The 17,784-nt window shown below is 51.0% G+C and overlaps 1 protein-coding gene across 1 annotated transcript; it reads right to left on the bottom strand.

The window, feature by feature from the left end:
- Positions 1-1,775: 1,775 nt before the first annotated feature.
- On the bottom strand, positions 1,776-16,136 carry SV2A (synaptic vesicle glycoprotein 2A). Its single transcript, XM_023213564.1, has 13 exons — positions 15,889-16,136; positions 11,350-12,323; positions 9,923-10,103; positions 8,946-9,097; positions 8,693-8,826; positions 7,962-8,051; positions 7,624-7,734; positions 7,355-7,443; positions 6,500-6,664; positions 6,157-6,290; positions 5,117-5,323; positions 4,356-4,515; positions 1,776-3,654 (listed from the first exon to the last, which is right to left on the bottom strand). The coding sequence occupies exons 2-13, from the start codon at positions 11,969-11,971 to the stop codon at positions 3,471-3,473; spliced, it is 2,229 nt and encodes a 742-aa protein (XP_023069332.1). The 5' UTR covers positions 11,972-12,323; positions 15,889-16,136; the 3' UTR covers positions 1,776-3,470.
- Positions 16,137-17,784: the final 1,648 nt, after the last annotated feature.

Consider the following 17,784-nt stretch of genomic DNA (forward strand, 5'->3'; position numbering starts at 1 on the left):
CAGCCTCCCAAAGTGTTGGGATTACAGGTGTGAGCCACCACCCCAGTGTTTTTTTGTTTGTTTCTTTAAGACGGAGTCTCTGTTGCCCAAGCTGGAGTGCAGTGGCACGATCACAGCTCACTGCAACCTCCACCTCCCAGGTTTAAGCAATTCTCCTGCCTCAGCCTCCCAAGTAGCTGGGACTAGAGGCTTGTGCCACCACACCCGTCTAATTTTTTGTATTTTAGTAGAGACAGGGTTTCACCATGTTGCCCAGGCTGGTCTTAGACTCCTGAGCTCAGGCACTCTGCCCCCTGCCTCCCAAGGTGCTAGGATTACAGGTGTAAGCCACCATGCCCTGCAATGTAGCCCTTTTTGAGCATTACAAATGTTGTCATATTTCTGAGGGGAGCTCAAGTAATGTCTATAGAAGCAACTTTCTAATAATCTCAATGTGGAAATTATTACAGAACAAAACTTGGTTAACATACATCTTTTTCTTTTTTTTTTAGACGGAGTTTTGCTCTTGTTGCCCAGGCTAGAGTGCAATGGCCTGATCTCAGCTCACTGCAACCTCCGTCTCCCAGGTTCAAGCAATTCTCCTGTCTCAGCCTCCCGACTAGCTGGGATTACAGGTGCCTGCCACCATGCCCAGCTAATTTTTGTATTTTTAGCGAAGACGAGGTTTCATCATATTGGTCAGGCTGGTCTCAAACTCCTGACCTCAAGCGATCCACCTGCGTCAGCCTCCCAAAGTGCTGGGATTACAGGCATGAGCCACCACGCCTGGCCCGGTTAACATATATCTTGACCATTTCTAGCTAAAGAATTTAAGGTGCATGTGGTTGGGCAGTAGGGAGTCATTAACGAATTTTGAGTACAGACATGCCAGAGAGCATTTAGGGGCAGATGGCTCTGGCAGTGATGTGTAAGTGAGTTGGCATGGGAGATTGGAGGAACAGAGATCAATCCAGAGTGAAGGTAGAACCCTGATTTACAGGTCATCTGTGGGAATAGAAAGGAAGGAGTTGATTTGAGAGCTACCATAAAATCAGAAAATGGTTTGATTGGAACAGAAATGGACTAGAGTGAGGGGGGAGTCAAGGTAACCCCAAGGCAGTGGTTTTCAGATTTTCTCTTAGGTAAGAACTCCCATGGGAGATTGTTTAAAATGTAGCTTCTGGCCAGGTATGGTGGCTCACACTTGTAATCCCAGCACTTTGGGAGGCCGTGGCGGGTGAATCACCTGAGGTCAGGAGTTCGAGACCAGCCTGGCCCCATCTCTACAAAAATTGGCCGGGTGTGGTGGCAGGCGCCAGCCACTTAGGAAGCTGAGGCAGGAGAATCGCTTGAACCCGGGAGGTGGAGGTTGCAGTGAGCCGAGATCGCACCATTGCACTCCAGCCTGAGCAACAAAGCGAGACTCTGTCTCAAAAAAAGGAGATTCAAGGTCCCCATCCTTCCAAACCAAGAAAAAAAAAGGGTTCTGATTCAACAAGTCAAGAGTGGAGTCTGGAGTCTGTATTTTTAAAAAGCATAACAGAAGATTTAGGGGAAAGTTGGTTCTATTCTTATGAAATGTTACTCCCAAAGTTTTCAAATCTGGGAGATTTAGAGGGCCCTCCATCTGTAGGGGACAGATCAAGGTAGAGAGGCCAATTTAGGAAATAAATCTGGTACACCATGTTATTCTGACCTTCAGTTTGGCAAGTTGTTTTTCCATCTCACCATTTTACCCTCCAAGGCTATTAGGAGAATTGGATGTAGGTGGAGAGTCACAGAAGCAGGTATAGCCATTTTGTATTTTGAGGATTTGTTTCCGTTTTATTTTTCATCAATATTTTTCATTGCATTTTTCACATCAACAGAGTTGGGTTTAGGGTTCCCCAGGAGAGCAAGGGAGATGGATGGGTCCCTCACAGGGGTGCAAGGAAGAGGGCTACGTCCAGCATGTGAGGAGTGAGGTACAAGGGCACAGGGCACACACTCATACACTGGGCACTGGAGGAGAAGGCAGTCTTTTGAGCACAGACACCGAAGAGTTAAACAGTCACCACCTGGCACAGTGTTACAAAATGGGGGGCATGACCACAGGGTTGGGGTACCGGACGCAGCGTGACGAAGGTGAATTTTGATTTTCTTTTTTGTTATTTTCACTTTTTTCCTTTTAACTTTTTTTAAACATTTTACAAACTCTAAAAACTACAACACATCACAGCTACAGTGGGGTGAGGGGGGGGCACCAAAGAAAGCAGCCACACAGAGTAGGGTGGGACGGGGCAGCCTAACCTACAGAGGCTATTGTGTGGAAGGGTAAAATGGGGAAACTGAGGCTTCTAGTCCCTGCGTTAGGGGTCCCTCACTCACTGCCCAACCTCTCCCCACTCAGAGGAGCTGCCAGGAGGGCCCCTGCTTCTTGCCTCTGCCCCAGCTCCTTGTGCTTTTTGATCTGCTGGTTTGACCAGATGCCTGGTTTCTTTCCCTCCCCTGCTCCCCTGCCTGTGAGGGGACAGGTCGGGGGTATGGGAGGGCAGCTGCGCTGTTCCCACCTGTGCTGTAGTGGGTGGAGCCTCTCACTCCAGAGGAGGCCTGTGCTTCTTAAGGAGGGAAGCAGATGAGCCTTGTCAGATGCCCTCAGATCTCCCTAGACTGTGGGTCTCTTATCCCTGGCTGGCCTAGGGCTCCTCCATCCCCAGCTCAACACAGAAACCAGATTAGGGGAGGGACTATGGGAGGCAGGGTTGTGTGTGCGTCCCCTGAAATTAACCCTTGGCTTATATTTGAGGACAGTATAGTGATACCCCCCGCCCCATGGCACATGCACTCACATATATAAGTATACACACACATTCACACACAGTCCTGCAGAGCTGCCTCAGAACTTAATCTATCAATAAATAAGAATCAGAAAGCTAATTTCATAAAATTCAGGCTTCATATTTGCAGCCCAAATTGAGAGGGAAGTGGAGGCCAGAGGGCTGAGGTTTATTGCTTCTCCCTCAGCATCCAACAGGAGGTGTGAGAGGGCACCCGAGGCCCACCCTTCAGACTCTAAGAAGTTCTTTTGGTCCATGGTCTACACCAGAGTCCCAGCCCCCATCATAATTGCATACCTGTGGTTTCACCAGGGCCTAGGCAGAGGGAATGATGGGGAAGGCAGGAAGCCTATTCTGGAACCCCTGGAACAGGGAAGCAAGGGCTCCTCTCTAACAGGGGGAGAAGGATGGGGCTCAGCCTTCTCTTGTGCAAAGTCAAGGTAGTGGGAAGTGGGGAGTACAGCTTCATCTCAAAACTGGGATGAAGGAGCCTTCCCTGTAGTCCCTGCCCACGGGGGTCACACACATGCACACTCACACACACACAGCTAAGACACCAAACACCGGGAGAGGGGAGTGAGGGCTCTGGAAGTCAGGATGGCAGGGCAGGGAGGGGAAGGAAGGAGTTGTTGGTCTCACAGTGTGCCTGCCAGTCCCAAAGCCCTAGAGATCCCTTCACTGCAGCACCTGCCCCCGGGTCTCAGGCAGCTTCAGGGCCAGAGAGCTGCCAAGGGCAAGGGCAGCTGAGGCAAAGAGGATGGGGGCAGCCTTGGTGATTCCCACGAAGGATGTGAAGATGCTGATCCCCAGCACAGCTGCCAGCTTACACAGGGCATTCAGGAAGCCGAAAGCTGTGGTCCTGCTCAGGAGTCCCCCAGTGCAGCATGGCGCAAGGTACAGGAGGGAGGCAAAGGAAGAGTGGAGGGCAGGGAAGTGAAGGCCAGGAAGATGCAGGCAGTGTCCAAGAGGGAGAGAGAAGGTTGGAGAGATCAGAGAGGTAAAGGATGTACGCCAGGAATGTAGATAAGAGACAAGGGGAAAGGAGACCAAAAATTGAGGTTAACAGTTAAGACTTTGAGGAGTAGATACAAAAGCTACCAAAATTTTTCTTTTTCCTTTTTCTTTTTCTTTTTTTTTTTTTTTTTTTTGAGACACAGTCTCGCTCTGTCACCCAGGCTGGAGTGCGGTGGCGCAATCTCCGCTCACTGCAAGCTCCACCTCCCAGGTTCACGCCATTCTCCTGCCTCAGCCTCCCGAGTAGCTGGGACTACAGGTGCCCGGCTAACTTTTTGTATTTTTAGTACAGACAAGGTTTCACCATGTTGGCCAGGCTGGTATCAAACTCCTGACCTCAGGTGACCCGCCCGCCTCGACATCTCAAAGCACTGGGATTACAGACAGGCGTGAGTCACTGCGCCCAGCCAAACCTACCAGATTTTAGAGGAGAAAATGGAAATGTATCTTCTCTCACCCCTAAGGATGCTCTTCCCATTCAGCCCTCCTTCCTCACCCCACCCCTCCCCTGAATCCACTGCCCTGCCCCCACCACGTTCCAACTACCTCTTGTCTGAGGGGTAGAGTTCGACAGTCAACACGTCCAGCGCATTCCAGGATGCAATGCTGACCCCACCAAAAAGGCAGAGCAGAGCGATCATGGCTGACTCGCTGTTCCCAAAAGACAGGAAGAAGCAGGAGACACAGGACATCACGCTGGAGCCAGCTGGATGGAGCCAGGAGAGGAGAGAGCAGCATGAGCCTGGCCACAGTGAAACCTACCCACAGCCCGACCTGTCCCATCGGCTGGCTTTCAGATAGCCCAGGATGAGACTTGTTCCCAAGGTATCCAAAAGGAAGGCTTTTCACTCCTCCTCAACCTCCCTTATAATTGTTTATTAATAATATCAGTAACCATCATTTATTCAATGCCATCCACGGGCCAAGCCAATTGATGCTTTATATGCATTGATCTAGCACATCAACCCTATGACACAGGTACTATTATCACCTCGATTTTGCAGAGGAAGCAACCAGGCTTATAGAGGTAACTTGCCAGAGGCCAGAGATAGGTGGTGGAGCTGAGATTCAAAACTCATAACCTCAAAGCCTGTGCCCTAACCACTTGCAATTCTGCTTACCTCCTTTACCCCCAGAGAAGCTTCTGTGCCAGTCCCCACCCCATCCTGCCGCACCCCCTAAACCGAAAACATGAGAGAGAGGAACTCTGACCAATCTCTTCCACAGCCCAAGGTGAGAAGCCTGTTGCCTGCCTCCCGCAGCCCCTGGCCCCTACTATCAGATCTGACTCAGCCTCTCCCCCTTACCAAGCATTCTGAGCCTGCCGATCTTGTCCATGAGCAGGGCAGACACGATATTCCCAGGAAGCACTGCCAGTGTTCCCAGGAAGCTCACAAAGTATACCATGTAGGCACCTTCGCCCGTCCCTGTCACGTCTAGAGGGCAACCTTCCTTGTTGTGCAGGAATGTGCTGTTTACCAGACGGCTGTTCACAAACTTGTACTCAAACAGGTCTGTGGGCAAAGGTCAAGATAAGCAGACAGTCATAGCAGATGGGAGAGGGAGGCTGCTACAGCTTATGGCTCAGGGCTCTGCACGTATGGAAGTTAGTAGGAGGGGCTCTCAAAATTATTCACAGTGCTAATTGCAAAACATCAAATAATATCATCATGGGAACTAGGGATCTTTAGAGCAGAAAATGACCATCATCTGTCCAACAGTGTGACTTTGTCCAAGTTCTCCCATTAATAGTCTTAGCTGCTTATTCATTATTTCTGTCCGTGCTAGCTGACTATAAGCAGTAGCAATGCTATGGACTTAGGAAATTTTTCTGAGAAAAACATTTAAAATAAAATGTCCTATCCATTGTTGTTTTCCTGCAAGATGGGAAAAGCTCACCCAGTATGAGGTGGGAAACTTCAGTCTAGCTCACAAAACCAGCATTTCATGTGCATATACTAAAGTTTGAGAATCACTATCAAAAAAGTGGATTCACGCAATGATCCCCACCAAATACCCCTTTTATTGTTTTTATTTTTCCCAGGAACGCTATTTTGGATGATTTTACCTTCTTCAAAGGTGCATTAATTTTGTCTCACTGAGATATAATTTCAGCCAAAGGCAAATAAACTTGATGTTTTTGTCAGATATTCTATTACAGGAAAATGTCCAACATCCATTAGATTTTCAAAATTATTGGTGGTAGCTGTCAGACCCCTCTACCACCTTCCTACAGGGGTCCAGGGATCTCAGCTTGAGAACACCAAGATAGTGAATGAAAAAGGCTCCTTCTCATCAAGGTCCACGCAACCCTTTGGTCTGACACCCACCAGCCACCCCGCCTTACCAGTGTTATAGAACACAGTGTTGATGAATGTGCAGTTGCGGAAAAACGTGTTGCTAGATGTGACATCCTCGAAATAACACTCTTCAAACAGGGAATCCTCAAAGGACACTGACTTCAGACGCAGCCCAATGAACCTGTAAGGCCAGGATGATGAAAGACACTCCCCCCTCATCCTCATGCCCCCTCCAAGACTCACTCTTTAGTGAATGAATGGGAAGCTGGGCATTGAGGAGAAACCACAAGTGTTTGCCCCCAAATGTCTTGTCTTGAACCCCTAGACTCATAAAAAAGACAAGAGGTAGCAGGAACAGGGAAGAAGTGAAGTTTAAAGGTCCCCACATACTTGTCATTGAAGTACTGCCCGCCTCGGTGGATCTGATTCTCCAAAGTGAAGTTAAAAGTCACATGCTCTACGCGCTCCCCGGGGAACACTTTGGTGCGGGATGCGTAGTCCACTGCCTGGAGATGGCGGATCATGTCAGGAAACCAGACGGTCAGGCCATAGTAGCTGAAGAGTCAAGGACAATGGAAACAGACAACAGGGCTTCAGACAGGGCTCAGAGATTAGAATCAGGCAGAGGAGAAAATGGAAATGTGTATCCTCTCCAGAATGAGGGAGAAATGGAATCAACTTCTGTTAGGACCTTGCTCCTCTCCAGCCTCACCAACTTCTCCCTGCTCCTCCCTTCACCAGTTGCTGTGCTCCTGCGGACTTCAGGGTCTCGCACAGCAGCTACTAAACTTCTTCTTGCCTCCCAAGCATTTGCTTTTCCCTCTGCCAAAAACACTCTTCTCCACCCCAGCCACCCCTACTCCCCGTCTGACTCCCATTCACCCTTTAGGACTTAGGTCCCCACCCCAGCCCAAGTCCTCCCATCACCCTTTCCCCACCCTTCTCTCATCACCCTGCTTCACAGCAAGTTTTGTCCCGCTTCTTGACCAAAACGTAAACTCCAGGAGGACCTGGGACCACGTCTGTTTCATCCCAGCACAGAGTAGAAACTGAATCCTGGTCAGCCTACAGTACAAGTTTGTTGAGTGAACTAGTGAAGTAGAGGAGCTGGCTGCAGGAGCAGAGGAGGTCTGCATGGCACCTTCCCTCGTCGCTTGTCCCCTGCATCTCCATCCTCCCCACCTCTCGCCCAGCTCACACACCACCACAACCACCACATGCCACCCAGCCCACCCATCTTCTCACCTGAATGACATGGTGAACCACACACCCATCATCATCAGAGTGATGCGCCGATATTCGGGACCAAAACAGGAGAGAAAATTCCCCCAAACCTACAGGGGACCGGACAAAGTTAGACCTTGGCTATACTAAGTTCTAGCACCCATAGATCCCCACTTTTCTGCCCTCCCACCTCCCTTCAGCTCACCCATCACCCACACACATGGAATTCAGTCCTGCCTTCTTCTCCACTTCCCCCACTCCCTTCTGTCTACCACCCCGTCCGCCATTACCTGCCCCCCTAGGCTCAAGGCCCGGACCCCCCAGCGCTGGTACCAGGTCCCTGTGTCCGACTGGATCTCAATCAATTCATCCTCCTGATGGATCGTCTTAATGTGGGTTACCTGGGTTCAAGAGAAGGGGTGGGCTGTCACACATTCTGTGTTTCCCAACCTCCACCGGGTGCCTCAGTTTCCCCTGCATTAGCAAAATGGGAAGCAGGGAGTGGATATGATACCCTGAAAATCTCCTTATGGTAGAGTGGGCTGAGGTCAGGGGTACTCAGAGAGGGGCCAGGTAGGGGCTGGGGCTGCAGGGCGTGGAGGTCTGAGTCGGGAGGGCTGTGGCTTACTGAGAACACTCGCTCAGGATGTCCCTTGGCTCGCATGTTGGTATCATGGACCTGCTTCAGCACCATCCAGGCCTCATCATGCTTCCCATTCTAGAGCCAAAGACACAGTCCCCACATCCAAGTCAGCCCCTACCTGACCCAGAGTTATAGATCCCCTCCCTCCCACCTGGCTTCTATAGTCACAGGACACTAAATGGTTCCCAGCCCTCAATCCCACCACCAAGCCCTGACCTATGAGCATGCATTGCCCACTCTGAAAGAGCCCCAAGCTGAGGTATAGCAAGACAATCAGACTTGGGCAAGAGCTGCAGGTTGGGGGTGGGGAGTGTTGTCCAGGGGAAAAAGGCAAGCACAGGCAACCAAAGGTAAGGGAAATGATGGGCAAGCATGTAGCCAAAGACCTAATCCTGCTGGGATTAGGAGGGGAAGGTGTAGTGGGGGGAATGTCTCTTGAGCTGTAAATGCAGGCTAGGGCCAAGGCCCTTCCCTGCAAAATCTTAAGTCATCCAAGGGTGAAGAGGTCCCCTGGTTTCTCCACCCAAGAACCCCTCGGGGATACATTCCAAGGCAAAGGATGCAAGATAAAGTCCCCCAGGGAATGGACTCTGTGAGGAAGGCAGGCAGCCGAACAGGATCAAATCAAACCCCAGTGGGTGTTTGAACACAGGAGCCCCTGCTGCTCTCCACACTCCACAGCCTGCACACCACCCCACACAGCTCAGCTCCATCACCTCTAGGAAGAAACGGGGACTTTCAGGCTGCGTGGTCAGAGCCCCAATGGCAAACACAGAAGGAAAGGCGCAGACGAGGACGAAGACCCTCCAGCTGTGGAACTGGTAGGCAGAACCCATCTGAAAACTCCACCCTGGCAGGGAGAGAGTGACAGCATCAGCAGAAAGGCCAGAGGCTAAGGGAATCCACCACTGGGAGCACAGAAGAGGAAGGAGGGAGATAACCTGGGGTGGATTCCGGGGGGCTGCTCACCATAGTGGGGGATGATGGCCCAGGCCATAGCAGCTGCGTACACACCACCAATCATCCAAAACATGCAGAGCCAGCTCAGATGCTCCCCTCTTTTCTCCTGGGCCAGAAACTCGGAGAAATAGGAGAAGACAATGGGGATGGACCCCCCAATCCTGGAGCACATTTCAAGAATTCAGCATTAGCAAATGGCCATAGTCCTGATCCCCTGCCCCACTGCTCTGGACCCCGAGCCCCTTTTGTCTTCCAGCCTTTTGAAGAGACTCCATCTCACACATAAAGCCCTACAAGCTCCCCTGTGGGCCAGCCATCAAGCACCCATCCTTGGGACCATGGGAAACAGGCAAGCGAGTCTCAGGGAAAAGGAAAGAGCAAATCTTAAATCTTGAAAATGACTTACAGAGTTGGAAGGGAGGGAAGGTAATTGCAGAAAAGAGAATAAATCTCCAGAGAAAAAAGACAAGCCAAAAGCCTCCAAGGGCAGATGTTGTGGGAACGGCCAGAAAGGAGCTTGGAGTTGAGGCAGAGTAAACGTGCCTGCCATGCTTGCAAAAGTGAAGGGGCAGTGTGGGCAAGGCATCAGGGTTCTGGCAGGTGTGGGTGTTAGCAAGCTTTGTCGTGGAATGCAGGAAATGTATAGACTCTGGTAGGCGGTAACTCTGGGTCCACAGGAGTCCAGGGGTGGGGCTGAGGCCCAGTAGGCCTCTTCGTGGAGGCAGGCTCAAAAATGGAACTAGAAGTGGGATGGAGGACTCAGGTGTGGGCCGACATGGAACAGCATTCTGGACAGTAGTAGACAGGTCCTGGGCAGGGAGGAGCTGGCCTGAAGATGGTTGGGGGAGAAAGGAACTCATTCATCCATTCAACTCACACAGATTTAAGGTGCATTTGGTGTGCCTGGCACTGTGCTGGGCCCTAAAGATGCAACAGTGACCAAGGCACAGTACTGCCCTCAAGGGGTTTAGGAAGTGGACACTCACCCAACCCCAGAAAGGAGGCGGCAGAAGAGGAAAGTGCCATAACCCTGGACAAAAGATGAGAAGAAGGCGAAGACGCTGTTGACTGAGAGCGAGATGAGCAGACATTGCCTCCGACCCAGCCGGTCAGCCAGACCTCCCCAGAGGAAGGCTCCCACCATCATGCCCAAGTAGACGATGAGGCCTGGAAGGAGGAGGAAAACAGAGGCAGAGGGGGTGTGGGAAGACACACCTCAATTCTCCCAGGAGATGAGCACTGAGGGAGCTGAAGGATGTGAAGAACTTCTAGAAGCTAAGTCTACCCAGAGATTAGAGCAAGTGAGAGAAAATGAATGGTGTGAGCAAAGATAGAAGGTCATCTCTGCAGGCCAGGCGTTCAAAGGCAGGAATGAAGATATGGGAGAACCTACAACTCTCCACTGTCTTCGGTCTGTCTCATTTCTCACTGTGAGACACACACACACACACACACACACATACACACAGTGACACCCTTACCCCTGGCTCACTTTGAAGGAGGAATGGGTGTGCCTAGGATCCCAGACCATCCCAGGGTCCTCTCTATTCTCCCTGCTTTGATCCCTCGAAGCAGCAAGAGAGCTCTCGTTTGTTCCTGGGGAAAGGGGCTCCAATTCCTTTCATCTTCCCAGGAAATCCCCCACACAAAATCCATGCTTTACTCCTCCCAGTCTCAATATTTCTGGTCCAAAAACTCTCCTGTCTTTCACCTCCTTCCTAAAACCAAAGCTGGAATTCATCTTTAAAATCATCTACTCCAAACTTTGCATTTTCTCATGCCCAAACCAAGCCCCAGGAAGAAGAGACCTGTCCAAGACCCCATGGCAATTTGGTGGCAGAGTAAGGCCTCGATTCTTTCTCTGTGAGTCTAGGGGTTCCTCCTCAGAGTCCCTGTCAGGAAAGGTCATCAAACAGTACATTCTGTCCCCTGGAAACTCCCGTCTGAGTGAGAGAAAGTCTAAACAGCTTCTCTGGCAGAAGATCCAGGACGCTCCCCCTCCCCCAACCACCCCAGACTGACTCTCCCCATTTATACCAAGGAGTTTGGATACTGGCTTCTTGTTTCCCAATCAGTGAAACGGAATAAGACAACCAGAGGGAAAGCTATGAAGAAACATTAAATGGTAAGGACCATCCTACCACAGCCACCTCCTGCAGAATAAAGCAGACCGCCACCCAACCACAGTCCAACTGCCCTCCTGCAAGTCCCTGTTTCACATTCAACTTCACTCTGACCCAAGGCCAAGAAGAGGGAGTGTGTGAGGGAAGAGTGTGCAGAGGAGCCCTGAGCCCTCCGGGAACATCTTGGGTGCAGGGTCCTAGGGAACCCAGTGGTAAGGACAGAGCAATTTCCAGGAGCAAGGAGGTTTCCAGAGTTTGAGGGGATAGGGCTGGAGCCCCCCATGTCTTACCTAGCATGCCTTTGTTGGAGTCAGACAGGCACATGTCTTTCTCAGCGCTGGGCAGCACGAAGCCCACCACAAAGACCTCCACACCGTCAGCCATCAGCGCCAGACCAAGCACAAAATACAGTGTCCACTGGAAGCGGCCGTGGCCACACTCCCGTAGGATGGCTTCATACTGTTGGGCCAGTTCTTCTCGTTCTTTCCGTCGTTGTGCCTCCCCCCGGCCCCCAGGGGGACCCTCCCCATCGCTCAAGCCCCCCCTTACTCCAGCCAGGGGTGCCCCATCTGCCATCCGCTCGCCTTTGCCCCCAGACTCTGCCCGGGGGATGCCCTGATATTCCCCTTCGTAGATCTCATCATCCTCGTCATGGCCCTCAGTAGCATCACTGGACGCACCGCCTTCCTCCTCATCCTGGGTCCCTTCTCCTCGGTAATAGCTATCACTGGGGGCAGGGAAGTCATCATCGTCATCCTCTTCCTCAAAGCGGGAGTAGGATCTTCGGGAATATTCGTCCTGGACTCTGTCCAGGCCCTTCACCACCTTCTTGGTCGCATGCTTCTTGACTTCCTTAGCAATGTCTTTGGCCCCACGGATGAAAGCTGCCCGGTCTCGGAAGCCCTCTTCCATGATGGGGCTCTGAGGCACTTCACCGGGTCTTCCCCACTTCCTGCTTCTTTTTCAGCTTTTTGCTCAAGGACTTGTAGAGTCAAAAAGACCCCCCCGCCCCACAGTTACTTAGATGAAGTGTGTTCCAGTATCTTTGGGCACACAAAAAAAGAGCAAACAGGTCCTAGCCAATGAGTGCCTAGGACAGAAAAGGAAGGAGAGGAGCTTTGACCTATACCCAGCTCAGTTGGGTGGATGGCGAAGGGACAGGAGGAGCAGGGGAATGGGAAGGGGAAGGGGAGCCAGATTGGGAGGCTAAGCCAGGATAACTCAGGAAAGGTCGCCTACTTCTCTTCCACAAGCCTCTGGAGACCTAGAAAAAATAACAGATAGCAAAAGGAATTTGTGAGTCCTAAGGTGGTGAAGAAGGCCAATATAAAGCTTCTCAACCCAGAGCCCCATCTGGACCATGTGGTGCAGAGATGGTCTTCTCACTTTAGGGTCCCATCCACACACTAAAAGGGGATGGCTATCTGGGCTAACCAGGTCACTCACATAGAAGTCCCCTTACTTTGACCTTGGAGGCCTGGCCTATGGAATTTGCTCCAAAGTCACAGTCACCTACTCTGAGCCCTTCTCCTAACCCCCGAGCCCAGCCCAGCCCTTGCTTTATCACCAATCTGCAAAGAACTGAACAGGAAATATGAGAAACCAGAATTCCCTTCTTTAGTCTTGCCTGGGTTTCTTACTGGGGATGGAGTTGAGAAGGATGTGTAAGAGGACAAGCCCTCCAACCTGTGGCCTTCCCTCCACTGATGGCATCTGAAGGCAGGGGCTTCCACTGTCCTTCCTTCAGGTCCCATGTTTACAGGCTTCAACAAGGAGGGACTTTCTCTCAACATAGTCTAATGGGTAAAAGCTCAGCTTCCAGAGTCACAAAGACATGGGTTTGACTTCCTGTTTTGGCAAATGCTAGCTAAGGGACCAAGCCTCAGTTTCTTCTTATTTTAAAAGGGGAAAGTAAGGGTTGAATGATATATCTGTGCTCCTTAACATAAGTCAGCTAGCACTTAAAAATGATGAATAAATATTAACTCTTATTTTTGTGGTGACAGTAATATAGTGAAATGCCCTATACTACCTCATAAGGTCCCCAAATGAAAGCCGTCTTGGATGCTCTTTAGCAGCAGGAAGGGACACTGGCAAGGAGAATGCTGGTTCAGGGCAAAGCACATGACCATTAGGGATGACCTAAGTTGAAATCCCAACTCTGCCGCTTACTAACTGATCTCGGTCAGGCTAGTTAACCTCCCTAAGCCTCAGAGTCCATATATTTTAATTGGGGATAATTACATTGGGAGACTGTTTCTTGGAGTTGATGTGAGAATGTAATCTCACAGTACATGCTCTATGTTAGTTTTCTTCCTTCCTATGATGTTGAAAAGTGGGAAAGAAGCAAGAAGCAGCAAGGGACAACAGCAGGGTCATACTTAGATGCTGTTGCCCAACATCCTTGCAAACAGAGTCCCAAGACCCCCTGTCTATGTTTCAACTAATTTCAGCAGCTGGGCCCACATTAACTACCTCCAGAAAAACAAGGGAAGACCCAGAAAAGGGGGACCTGGAACCCAAGTAAAGTGGAGGAAAGATGGAAAGCTAAGAAAGAGGTGATGACTGTCCACTGCCACCTTGCTGTAGAATGTCATAGATGGGTCCCCTTTCCACGGGTGGAGGTGAGAATGGAAATGACTGTCAAATGCATTTTCAACATGAGGTTCTAAGGCCTACAGTTGCATCCCATCCCTTCAGGGCCTCCCTTCCTAATCCCCCTTAATCCTTTCCTCTCCTCCTCCAGGAGTCAAGGAAGAAGGAGTCCACAAACACCGCATTGCGTAGGAGGTGGATGTAGAATAAAGGGGGTTTGGGTGTTCCCCCAAAAAAGACGTTCTCCAGAGGAAGGCATGGGATAGCCCCCCTTCCTTCATAGGAGGACAGGAAGCAGGCCTAGATTCTGATCAGAAATCATCCCCCCAAAAATCTCCGGTGCTCCCACCCATCCAGAGCCTTCATTAAATGTCACACACACACACACACACACACCCTGGTAGAAGAGGGTAAGCAATGCTATGTGATTCAGAGAGAAGCACTGGCACGCAGGGCCTTACCCCCTCAGGACAGATGTAAGCAGTGGACCACGGTGACCAGAAGCAGTGACCCCTATGTCACCTTTTCTTCATTGTTCAGGGCCCAACCATCCCCCATGAAAGCGCTGGAACTGTGGAATCCCCTCAGTGCATGGCAATTTGCTAGCTTTCCTCTCTTTCCTAACTGGGATCTCCCCTCCAGCCCTGAAGGAGGCAGGACCCACCAGGAGCCATACTCTATGTTTGTTGACCCTATTTCCCCCTGAGAGGGGCATGTAGGGCAGAGAAGACTTCCACAACCGCAGCAGGATATGAGGGCTCAACAGTCAGCTCCCTCAGGGCCAGCAAGCCCAGGAGGTCAGGAGAGAGAGAAAGAAGACAAATTCTTTGAGCTGGTGAGGAAATGGTGCTATTTTTAGCCCCAAAAACAGCACAGGGTGGCTAAGCCTGGGGGAGAGAGACAAGACTTGGAGAGGTGGAGGTTAAAGGAGACAAGGTTCAGGGTTACAAGGTCCTAGGCTGGCTGACTTCACCTGACAGGAAAAAATGTGCCCAGGAGATTTTCTGCAGAGGGTGGAGACAGGCAGGGGACTCCAGAGCAAATGCTTCCTTTCAGAACAGCTCATCCAGCCCGGGATCAGAGGAGGGTCCAGAACCCCCCCCACCCTCCTCCCAGTCAAAGCCCCTGACTTTGGGGGCCACCCAGATCCCCAGGCCTTCCTAGCTCAGGTGACAAGGTCATTAAAAAGCAATCACTTATCAAAACGTCCGCGGGGGCAGGGGTAGAATGTGGGAGGTGCGGGAGCACCCCTTCCCCATGACAGCCGGGTCATTGAACCTCAGCCCCCACCCAGGACCATCAAGGCTGTGCCTCCCCTCCCCACATCCTACCCAGGGTTAGGAAGATGGGAGCACCCACAGTTCTGAGGGATAAAAATGAGGGTGTCAGCTGAGAATGCACACTGAGGAATACGGAGAGGCAGAGAGGGGGACGCAGGGAGAGACCTCCGCACGCACAGACTTAGAGACCGCCCCTATCGGCATTTGCAGGGACCCCCCCACACCCCATCTTGCCTCAGCTCCGGAATAAGGGAAAAGCCCCCAAAACTGACTAAATCCCTGCTCTGAGCACCTCCTCCACCCTTGGTCCTGCTGCTAGACAAGTGCCCACCTTCACTCAACATCCCTTCCCCCAACCCTGGAGCAACTGCCGCCAGCCCCCGCCATCCATGCCCCCAACACCTGGCCGCTCTGCATTTCTGTCTCCCCAGTATGTCCATTCTTCACTCCCCTTCCCTCCATCCTTCACCTGCCCTTCTTCCCCTGCTTCCCCCTCCCCACCCCACCCACCCAAGTCCAGGCGCGCACACTGAGGCAGCATCCATTCTCCAGCCCCAGCCAAGGTCATTTATCGTTCATCCTGGGGGTGGGGGGACGTCAAGGTGAGGAGGGGATAGGAGTTCGAGGGAACTCCATCCCACCTCACAACCCCACCACCACGTTAATCTCCGAAGGGGATAGTGGGGACTTGGTTAAGGTAGAGAAAAACACCCCTCCTCCCCATTCACCAATATTATACATATGCGTGTGTGTGTGTGTGTCCTGAAGAGCACAACTGAAATAAATGTCCATCCCCAAACCAACACCAACCAACCAACCCCTCCTCACCCCTAGAGAGGGGATCTTCACCCTCCCTATAAGCAAAGCATCCGAGGATAAAATGGCTGCAAGGCAAGGCAAAGATGCTTCTGCCAGAGGCGGGGTGGAGGTGAGCGACTGACAGAGGGTTCTCACCTGGACTGGATTTCCTGGGTAAGGAGTCCCAGGCGACGACGGGGGTCCCGGCCGCGGGCGGAGGCGGGCAGCGGCGACTGCTCCGGGTACCAGGGAAGCGGCAATGCAGACCTGCACCCCCCCACTCCAGCCCCGCCTCCGCCGCCCCCCCCCCACCCCCACCCCGCGCCACTGAGCATCGGGAGAGACCATTGGTGGGGTGGGGGAGAGAAAAAAGGATGGGGAGGGAGTCAGGGCACGGGGAGAAATGATGAAAGGGCCGGGGGTTGTCACAAGAACAGCTGGAAATGGCACACAGCCCTTCCCAGGCCCTTCCTAGTAAAAGATAAAAGGAACTAAAGAAAAAAACAGTGATGTTAGGAAGACTAGTGGGAAGACAGGGAGATGGGGAATGTGGCAGCCCCTTCCTTAGCACCCCAGTCTCAGTATGGCAGGACTCAATAATTTCAGGGGCTTTTGCTGCCTTCAAAACACCTCCCTTGCCTTCTCCACTGCTCTCAAACTCCTTTTTCACAACAGTCTCCCAAATCCAGAGTGCTCCTACTCCAAGTTTACCTGGACATTTTAGAGAAAGCAGAGATAACAAGGTGTGGTTTCTATCCTGAACTGCCAAAGTCAGAGACCCCTGGATTCCTTCCATCTCTTTCCTCAAAAAAACAGTCCAGGTTACTTACTTACAGTGCAGACCTCCTCATCCTGTCCATTCAGTTGGTGGTAGCAGAAGTATCGGGGAAGCTGAGGGATTTTTATAGACCTGACCAACTGGACAGATCCCCTTCCATTAATTTGCTCCAGTGACTCAAAAAGGATCCTTCTCAATACCCTTCTCCATTTTCTCTTACTCTCTTCAACCTCCCTCCCCACCACACACTTGTCCTTCCCAGGCAGGAAGAAGTAAATTGGTTTCAGCTTTTCCTTTCATCTTTCCTTTGCTCCTGCACTAATAACCTGGACTCAGAGATCCAAGACATGCCACTTGGTGACACTTGATGACCATCCCTGCCAAAGGAGTGAGAGGAAATGCGGTGATTGGGGAAAATACATCCTGAATGTGCCTATGTCAGATAAGATCAGGACCTTCTGGACAGCACTGACCTGGGTTTGGACCTGGGTTCTCACTGCTAACAAGCTGTCAATTCTTGGTCAAGTTCTCCACATCTGTGAACTTCAGGTTTCTCATCTGGAAAAGGGAGGCTTGTACTAGATGCTGCATCAGGTTCCTCTCAGATCTAATAGCGTGTGATTCTACCTTACTAAATGTGGAGGCTTCAGAATGCTGAGATATATACATGGAGAAAGCTGACAGGCTATGTCCAAAGAGACCACACAGGTAACATTTGACAGGTTGAATTTACATCTGACAGGGACATGGGCCTGGGCTTTGCAGACTCCAAAACTAGATCTTGGAAACAATCATTCATGCCAACAAAGTTCACAGTCTTCTGAAATATAAAGCCGTAATACATAAATATTAAATTATCATAAATATTTAACTGTTACTCAGACTGAAAACTCCTATCTACATGTCTAGTACATTCTCTCCCTGAAGCCAAATCAGAATCATAATGTCAATGTATAAATGCACAACGACATTACTGGAGGATTTGTATCTTTAATGGCATCGGGCCATCTGCAATAAGGAGCCATGCCAATGGGTCCAGAAAACTCTTCTTGGCGATAATCTTCTACCCCCACCTCTTTGCTATGGGCAGCCTTGCCAGCACTCCTGGACTACTCTGAATCTGATGGCTTTCCAGGATGGTGCTTGGACTGGCCTCAGGAACTCTCCCTTTACTGGGCTTTCATTGCTGACCTCTCTTCAGATTAACACATATTCTTTTTTTTTTTTTTTTTTTTTTTTTGAGATGGACTCTCACTCTGTCTTCCAGGCTGGAG

This window comes from Piliocolobus tephrosceles, chromosome 1 (genome assembly GCF_002776525.5).
Source record: "Piliocolobus tephrosceles isolate RC106 chromosome 1, ASM277652v3, whole genome shotgun sequence".
NCBI lineage: Eukaryota > Metazoa > Chordata > Mammalia > Primates > Cercopithecidae > Piliocolobus > Piliocolobus tephrosceles.